This window comes from Chiloscyllium plagiosum, chromosome 22 (assembly GCF_004010195.1).
Source record: "Chiloscyllium plagiosum isolate BGI_BamShark_2017 chromosome 22, ASM401019v2, whole genome shotgun sequence".
In the NCBI taxonomy this organism is placed as follows: Eukaryota; Metazoa; Chordata; class Chondrichthyes; order Orectolobiformes; family Hemiscylliidae; genus Chiloscyllium; species Chiloscyllium plagiosum.
Genome location: NC_057731.1, coordinates 35,250,766 through 35,260,034, shown reverse-complemented (window position 1 = coordinate 35,260,034; position 9,269 = coordinate 35,250,766). Strand labels below are relative to the sequence as shown.

The 9,269-nt window shown below is 41.2% G+C and overlaps 1 protein-coding gene across 2 annotated transcripts in view; it reads right to left on the bottom strand.

The window, feature by feature from the left end:
• Positions 1 to 9,269, bottom strand: part of LOC122561198 (hyaluronan-binding protein 2-like) — a 47,296-nt gene that overhangs the window by 6,265 nt on the left and 31,762 nt on the right. For both annotated transcript variants that reach the window (XM_043712767.1, XM_043712768.1), the window contains 3 exons: positions 5,701 to 5,795; positions 4,404 to 4,683; positions 1,754 to 1,896 (listed from right to left, as the gene is read on the bottom strand). In XM_043712767.1, coding sequence (XP_043568702.1) covers positions 1,754 to 1,896; positions 4,404 to 4,683; positions 5,701 to 5,795 — 518 coding nt within the window. The remainder of the gene's footprint in view (positions 1 to 1,753; positions 1,897 to 4,403; positions 4,684 to 5,700; positions 5,796 to 9,269) is intronic.

Below are 9,269 nucleotides of genomic sequence, written 5' to 3'. Positions count from 1 at the left end.
CAGGGTTGGAGGATCTGAGCTACAGGGAGAGGCTGAACAGGCTGGGGCTGTTTTCCCTGGAGCGTCGGAGGCTGAGGGGTGACCTTTATAGAAGTTTACAAAATTATGAGGGGCATGGATAGGATAAATAGGCAAAGTCTTTTCCCTGGGGCTGGAGAGTCCAGAACTAGAGGGCATAGGTTTAGGGTGAGAGGGGAAAGATATAAAAGATACCTAAGGGGCAACCTTTTCATGCAGAGGGTGGTACGTGTATGGAATGAGCTGCCAGAGGATGTGGTCGAGGCTGGTACAATTGCAACATTTAAGAGGCATTTGGATGGGTATATGAATAGGAAGAGTTTGGAGGGATATGGGCCAGGTGCTGGCAGGTGGTACTAGATTGGGTTGGGATATCTGGTCGGCATGGACGGGTTGGACCAAAAGGTCTGTTTCCATGCTCTATGACTCTATATCTCTATGACTCTATGACACTAAGTGGATCTGCAATCCTGATGTCTGCAGTGTCGCTGCGGTAGGACAAAATGCAGAGCAGCTGGAGATTTGCATATTTATGCAAATCCCTGAGTTTAAAAGCAGAAAGGTTATGTACAGGGTGCTGCTGTGGTCACACCTGGAATACTGCATGCAGTTTTGGTCTCCTTACTTGAGAGAGGATGTACTGGCACTGGAGGGGGTGCAGAGGAGGTTCACTAGGTCGGTTCCAGAGTTGAGGGGGTTGGCTTATGAAGAGAAACTGAATAGACTGGGATTATATTCATTGGAATTCAGAAGAATGAAGGGGGATCTTATAGAAACATATAAAATTATGAGGGGAGTAGATAAGATAGAAGCAGAGATAATGTTTCCTGCGGCAGGTGAAACTAGGACAAGAGGGCATAGCCTCAAGATTAAAGGGAGCAGACTGAGGACTGAATTGAGAAGGAACTTCTTCACCCAGAGGGTTGTTAATCTATGGAATTCCTTACCCAGTAAAGTGGTTGACACTACTTCAGTAAATATTTTAAAGCTAAGCTAGATATTTTTTGAACACTAAAGGAATTAAAGGATACGGTGAGAACATGGGTAAGTGGATCTGAGTCCACACAAAGATTAGCCATGATCTTATTGAATGGCAGATGGCCTACTCTTGCTCCTAGAGCTTATGTTCTTATGTTCTTAAAGGCCCTGTAAATTTCGATTGGTCATGAGGGGGAATTCCATTAGCTCGGATGGCTGGTTTGCAATGCAATGTATTGCCAACAGTGTGGGTTGAATTCCCAACACTGACTGACGTTACAATGAAGGAATCTCTTTGTCACCCTCTCCCTTCACTCGAGGCATGTTGACCCTCAGGTTAAATCACTACCAGTCATCTCTTTCCATTGAAACAGCAGTCTAATGGTCTGCTTGGGCTACAGCAACTTGACCATTTGGTGAAGAGGACCCACAGCCCATACAGTGACGGCAGACAGGTCAGTCAACACAGCAACAATGAGTCATTTTGCTTCTGACTCCCTGAATTTTTCCTTTTTTTTTAAACTTACCTTGGGGGAGAGCTTAAAGTCGCCTACATTCCTCAGCAGTGATGCCTCTCCTTCTGCGCCCTTCAGGTCACAATCTGTCTCCTTCATTGGCAGGCAGGCTTGCAGAGGGTAGCTCTGCCTGAGGGAACATCAGTGAGCCGCTATCGGTCAGAGCAGGCTCAGGACCTGATTCTGAAGCTCACAGTAAAACTCAGGAAGGAACTTGAAGGTACAAGTCTCAGACTACTTACCAATATCATTGTATAATCCCACTGAGCTCTCATGATAATTTTCATGGACAATTATATTTTCAACGTCAAAGTTCTGTTCATGCCATTCATCTCTTTGAAGGTCTTGTTTGCCAAGCTGTACACGGAAATCTCTTGCCTGTGCCCTATGTATTGGTTTAAAAGAAAAGACAATACTCTTAACTAAAAAGGATTAGCAATTGATTCTTAGAATTACTGACAATTTGTAAAATGAATATTGCAATCAAAATATAGACAAACAGGCATTATAGCCTTCCTAAGTGTTTGATTTACCAGATATCAGTTTTCTCATTAATTAAGATGTCTGATTCTTATTTAAGTCTGTTGTTAACAAATTAAATGATTCGAGGTTTTATATGTAGCGTTTGAAAAGGCCTCTCTCTGTACTACCAGATTCACGAAGCAAAGTGGTAACTTGGATGTATCCCTCTACATCTCCAACCTTCACCAGGACTGTCTGCAGCTCTTCAGTTCTTCCTTGTACAGGGGCCTTTACAGTCCAAACACCTCCACCTGGTGGAGCTTTCTTCTCTCATTGAATAATTTCTCTTTTAACTTATCTCAATTCATTCAAATGAAAATATACACCCTAGGTATTTGCATGGGCCTAGTTATATTCTGCTCTTTGAGGCATATGTGGAACATTCTTTGTTCCAGTCCGAGATGGGCCCTTTCAACAACTCTTTGCTGTAGGTCAAGGCCTGCATCAGTGTCACCTCCTTCTCTTGTCTGGAACTATAAAGATTACTCAACTTTGCTTCCAATTTACATTCTTCTCTCATCCTCAGCTAGTCTATCTCTAACTTTTCTCTTTCCTTTCTTGACTTCTCTGTCTCCATTTCTGGAGAGAGGCTGCCTACTAATATTCACTGCAAACCCATGGACATTCCCAGCTAAACCTTAACTGCCCTTTATAAATCCTGAAAGGACTGCATTCTATTCTTCCAGTTCCTCTGTCTCTGTTGTAACTCCTTGAATAATGGCTTCTTTCCCACCTATGCTACTGGAATGTTTTCCTTTTTCCTCAACTGAGGAATCCCCCTCCCTACGCATTATGATGGATAGGACCCTTCAGTATGTCGAACTCATTTGCACACTTCTGTCCTCATTGTTCTCCCCCCTCCCAGAACCACTTTTTGATGGCCTGTAGTGAATTATATTTGGGGATTTTGGTACATTTGATGGAGTGCTGTGATATCAGCCAGCTCTAATAGAATACCATTACAAAAACATCCATAACTCCCTGTAATTATTTATTACTCATGGTGTCTTTGCAAGTTTGGCTATCAAACTATCTATTAGCTATGTCTCTGTCTGATAAGGCTAACTACATTATTCAAAAAGCATAATATTGTCACTTAGAGACTGCTAAATGCATGGCTATGGATCCCATTCCTGTAATCCCAAGGTTAATTGTGCACAGCAGATAAAACAAAAGATTTGGATCTACACTCAGTATCATTGAACTAACAGCTGGAATTATGAAATGGCGCTCTGCTGGCATTAGACAATGAACAAAAAAACGAAAACACAGCATTGTGGTCATCTCCTTATAGTTTGCACAATGTGTTTTCTGATACAATCTTTATCACCATTTTTTTTTTCTTGTGACCCTTGACTCCACCATTTATGTTCCAGAGCTGAAGATGAAAGTTATTCCTGGAATTTTCTTCAGATTCATTTGCTTCCAGCTGTGGGATAGACATTCTAATTGCCCAAACACTTATGAGACAAACTAATTTGAAATATGACATTAAATTAAATATTTGAGTAGGACAAGGAGACAGGTTCAGGGGAGTAAAGAGTAAATTTAAAACTGGTGTCAGGAGATTCTTACGCAAATAGTGTTCAACATCTGAAATATACACTGGAGGGTTTGAGAAGTGGTAGAGGTAAATTAAAGGCTGTCGGCTAAAGAAATCTTGCATTTTCCCCCATTTTTGAACAATTCAGCATTTGGTTATTTCTAGCTTTGATTGTCAAACTGTGAAGGTTGATACATGTAAAGATTGTCGGTGGAATGTGACTTTGTTTTTCCTACTATTTTCCCATCAATCCTCGTCCCTGTCATTACACACTGGTAGGAACAATATGGTATCTCAGCCATGAACAGAGGGTGGAGGTTATTGCTGAAGAAGGTCATTTCATTACTGAGTCAAGCTAACATTTACAATGTCTATTATAAGATGAGGTTTGTTCACTACAGTTTAGGAATTAGTTGGAGAGTCTTTGGATTTCCCTTTAAGAATTCCTCATTAAAACTTTTTGATGAGAAGTATGTGGATATGGAGGAGAGGTTGCGGGAATTTGAAAGAATCCAATATTATAAATATTGTCAAAACTATAACCACACATCCATAAATTCAGAGCAAAGAAATAATAAATGGATTTTAGGAAACTATAACTCCCAACTGAGACAAGAGCGGAATTAAGCCACCTGCTGAGCTTAAGTACTGCCTTATTTTGCTCAAAATACAGAAGCAATGGTTTTTAGTTGGGTCCTGTAGATAACTACAGTAGAAAGTAAATATATAATAGCAAAGTTACAAAATGTAGAGAGGCATCTCTTCAGAAATGATTCACTAAAATAAGGAGATAACTGAAAGCAATGTACAAACATGTTAATACCTACTGTGAGACAATGCAGTGGGCGGCAGTGAGAACCCAACATGGTTTAATCAATGTTCCTCCACACACATGTCCTGGTTTATAAAGTCCAATGCGATTTTTCAGCTGTAGAGATACCTGCCATGGGTATTTTCCTGGTACTGTCCTTTTTCCACCAAGGATTTTGCCTAAGACTACTGCAACCTCAGGTATTCCACACTGAAAGCGTGTAATGGAGGACGCAGACGCAGGTGATCGGGTCACAGGTTTGGCTGTAGCTTCTCTTTGGGGTGGTGTCTTAGCTGCTGTGGTGGAGAAACAGTACTGAGTCAAACCTCATTCTATACATTAGTGTTTGTTAATCATTGTAATTTTTCTTTGTAATTGTGCTATTTGATCCCTTTCCAGAAAGGATCAGAAAGTTGCTGAAATTATAAAAGAACAACAACAAAATGAGCAAGACAATCACTGCACGTCTAGAATAGGAGATCATTAACTCCATTAGATGACTATCTTATTGTGAACGAAAATGATTGAGGACCACCTTGAAGGTTGCTATGGGAATGCAAGTTCAACTCAGCAGGCCTGACAGGATTGGTAGTTGAGAAACTGAGTTACTGTTTTATTCCAGTATTTCAAAGTCCTTAAAGTTCATACTGAATTTGAAATGTTCACTCTGTCACTCCCTCCACAGATGCTACCAGACCTGCTGAGATTCTCCAGCACCTTTTGCTTTTATTTCAGATTTCCAATATCTGCACGATTTTGCTTTTAAAAGAATGCAAGTTGTTATTGCTCCAACTGTTCGTTAATATTCTTTAGTTATCATGAACAACAATATAATGAACCGAACAAGTACAGATATGCAGTTTTCAGGCAACAGACTTGACCCTATCTTGTGCACAGGCAGATTGTGTGCTGATTAGAATGCTTCCAGTTGAAAAGGACTGTTGGAATAAATTAATGACAGCCTTTAGAATGCACTTTGAGAATCTGAAAATCTTTGGCTGCCAGAACAAAATAAATCTTTTTACCCAGGCACTGTCCCAGAGCAAAATGGAAGGGGATTTGATAAAATCTCTCAACCCTGAAAGTATTGAATCTAATAGAGAAAATTAGAAAGGTTTCAACTTAATTCAAACCAATTGACATTGTCCTTTTAATCTAACATTTATGCAGCAAAAGAATTAGGAAGCTCCATATTTATGACATTATTTTGTAATTATTGCTTATTAAGTAAGATAGAGCTAATACTCATCTGGATTATGACATTAATGGAATAAATTAACTGTTGTAAAATGCAATTAACAGCTGATACATACCTGGAGGGCAGGGAAAAATGGCACAATGTTCCCAACTTAATTTATCACGTTTCTCCCGATAATAGCACCAAGGTTTATCATCGCCATCAGGATTTCTGGAAATTTTTAATGTATTTTTATTGTAACCAATCCTGCCACATATCTTTAAAACAATATCTAAATGTATACCAAATGGCTTCAGTGAAAAGGCTGATTTTGATTTCAAAAGATCTATAGGATTGCAGGTGGTATGTAGCCCCCAGCTGCTTATATGTCAAATAAGTGACATACATTAATTACTTTACCTGTAGAACAGGAACAATATACACAGGGAATGGGTCATGTGTGGAATGAACCACCAGGGAAAGTGGTGGATGCAGGTACAGCTACTACATTTAAAAGACATTTCAATAAGTTCATGAGCAGGAAAGGTTTGGAGGGATGTGGGCCAAATGCAGGCAAGTGGGACTAGTTTAGTTTGGGAACATGGTTAGTGTGGACTGGTTGAGCCAAAGGGGTTATATGACTCTATGACTCTAATAGCACATGCTGAGCATATTGCATATTGCCACTCTCATTACATAAAATAAATTTAGATTCACCTCTGGAGTGAATAAAATGCAGGAATGAGTAATTGAATTTGTAAGGACGAGTAACAAATGCCGGATGAAACAAAGATATGGGCACAGTGGTTAGCACTGCTGCCTCATAGCGCCAGAGACCCGGGTTCAATTCCCGCCTCAGGCGACTCTCTGTGTGGAGTTTGCACATTCTCCCCGTGTCTGCCTGGGTTTCCTCCGGGTGCTCCGGTTTCCTCCCATAATCCAAAAATGTGCAGGTTAGGTGAATTGGCCATGCTAAATTGCCCGTAGTGTTAGGTGAAGGGGTAAATGTAGGAGTATGGGTCTGGGTGGTATATGCTTCGGCAGGTCGGTGTGGACTTGTTGGGCCGAAGGGCCTGTTTCCACACTGTAAGTAATCTAATCTAAAAGAGAAGGAAAGATTCTCTGTCAGTGTTGTGACTGCAGGTGTGTCGGGTTCATTTGATAACTCAGTACATGAAAAGATTCAAGTAAGAATAATGTAATGTGGGGATTTCATGAACTTGGATGAGTGAATGTTTAGAGAATATCACCTCTAAATGGATCTAGTTAGTAGAAATTCTAGCAGAAACAACCAGGATATCTTACTGATATTTTTCTCCAAAGATTCCACTAATGGAGGCTGGCTTCAAGATTAGATTTTTTTTGGATGAGGGAGTTAAGACTTATCAGGTACACACAGGAAAGTGGAGGTGAGGTCAGATCTGTCATGATCATATTGAGTGGAGGCATGGGTTCAAAGGCCTAAGGCTCACCCCAGCCTCCAGCTTCTATGTTCCTCTAGCCTATGTTCTAATGGTAAGCATCTCATTCCACTGCTGTTGGTATTAATGCAGTAGTCAAGATTAGAGTAGTGCTGGAAAAGCACAGCAGGTCAGCTTTGGGCAAGATGATGGGTTTTTGCCCGAAACGTCGATTTTCCTGTTCCTCGGATGCTGCCTTACCTGCTGTGCATTTCCAGCAATACTCTAATCTTGACTCTGATCTCCAGCATCTGCAGTATCCACTTTCGCCATATTAATGCAGTGGTTGGTGCAGGAAGAATGACATACAAACCTGCGCAGAATTGCTTGTGGGGCACGCTGGCATGGGGGGATGGGTCCTACCTAGTTCAAGGTTAATTTGTGTCTGATCAAGGGGAATGTATAGCGAGCCACTTCCTGTGCTTGCTTCCAACACCACTAACCTCTCCCCTGCTTCTCCCACCACACAAACCCCACTTCTACCATCACTTGCTTGTGGCCTGAGACCCAGCAATGATACCAGGCCTTAACATGATATATTAGTTAGTAATACCACTTACTTGATATTGAGCTACAATAAATTCACTAGAATATCGAGAGGGGTCTACAACAGGCATCCTGAGTGCAATATTAATTGTCTTGACTCATCAACAGTTTCCTCCTATATATATATCTGTCTTCCTGTATCTAATCACCTTTTTTCTTACCTTCTCCCTCACTAACTGTATACCACAGATAAATGCAGTTTCACTGAATCATTATGAAAGAGGCCATTAAGTTATTCTTGGTGTTATATTTATCCTGTGCAGGAAAAGACAATGAGCACAGCCTATTTGGGTGTCGTGGATAAATTTTATTTTCTGATTAACTGTGAACGTATGAAGGAATATGACTTAGGAGCAGCAGTAGGGCACTAGGGCCCTTGAGGCTGCACCATCATTCAATAAGATCATGGTTAATCTGATTCCTCTGCATCCCTGATAACCTGTGTTGTAATGGATATGTTTTGTTCTTACATATGGGGCCAAATGTAGGTCTGGTTGTGAGATGTGTGAGGTGTGTTTTGGTACACAAATGGCCACACTGATTCTCCCCTCCCTAGAAGTGGTGGAAAAGACAAATTATCCAGTTGGTTGGCAGCACAGAAACATACCCATCCTTTTTCCATTACTTTAGGAATTAAGTTCCAGGTGGGAATGCTTATATTTCGCTATTCTGAGTCCAACAGACAGCAGAGTAATCAGAATGACTTCTTTATGGAAGTATCAGTAAGGCAGCAGCCTGTAGTGTAAATGCCTAATGGTCAAGGTCACATGATTACAGTAGATTAGAAAGGAGATTTGTCCATGATTAAATTTCAATCCAAACACTGATTTACCTGACCTGCTGCCAACTAAAGCCCTTAAATGGTTAATTAATGACCACTGAGACTGCCCCGGCATGATTTAGTTTGTTCCCAGCAGCAAAGGGTAGTGGCAGCCTTCCTGACTGTGACAATGGCATGTTAACGATGACTGAAAACCACACGCTGCCCTTGCCTCTGAAACTCTTGAAACCCCTTTCCATTGACATGCACCCCACTGCCCTGATCCTGTGATTCCCCACCACTCCTTTCCCATTGTTGGCGCTCTTCAGCCAGAGACCTGGACATCTGAAGTGACGCTGCTCCTCACAATGGTTAATAGGCATTGATTGGCCAGCAGCTTCAGGTGGGCGGGACCTCACTGACCCAAGAATTGATTGGCTAAGAAGCCTGCCAGATCACCACTTAAGTGCTTGACTTGTCCTGATGAGCTTACTTGGTGGCAAGGCTGGCGGGGGAGCTGAAGGCTGTAGGCTGTGGTCTGTGGGATACTTCATTCCTAAAGACACCCATGCCCACGGTGAGAAGAGAAAAAATAAAAATTCAAAGTTTAAGGCTTTTCTTGAGGAAACTTGACTTTCCTCTACATTGCCGACTCTCTCTCATTTTCCCCTGACCTTTCTAGGGCTCCGGAATGCCTAGTGTGCAAAAAGCACATCCATTCCCGATGAGTTCCCATTTTGAATGGAGGATGAAAATCAGATTTTCTCCCAAACACTATTTCCATCTGGTGGTGCAAATGGTTTTCAGCTGAGTTGTTCATTTCATCTGAGAATAAATAACAATTTTAAGAAGTTGCCATTATAAATTGTCCATTTGATGTTCTTTTTGGTTTGTTGATACGATCTAATGTGATCACAAATAGACAAGGCTTTTTTCTCA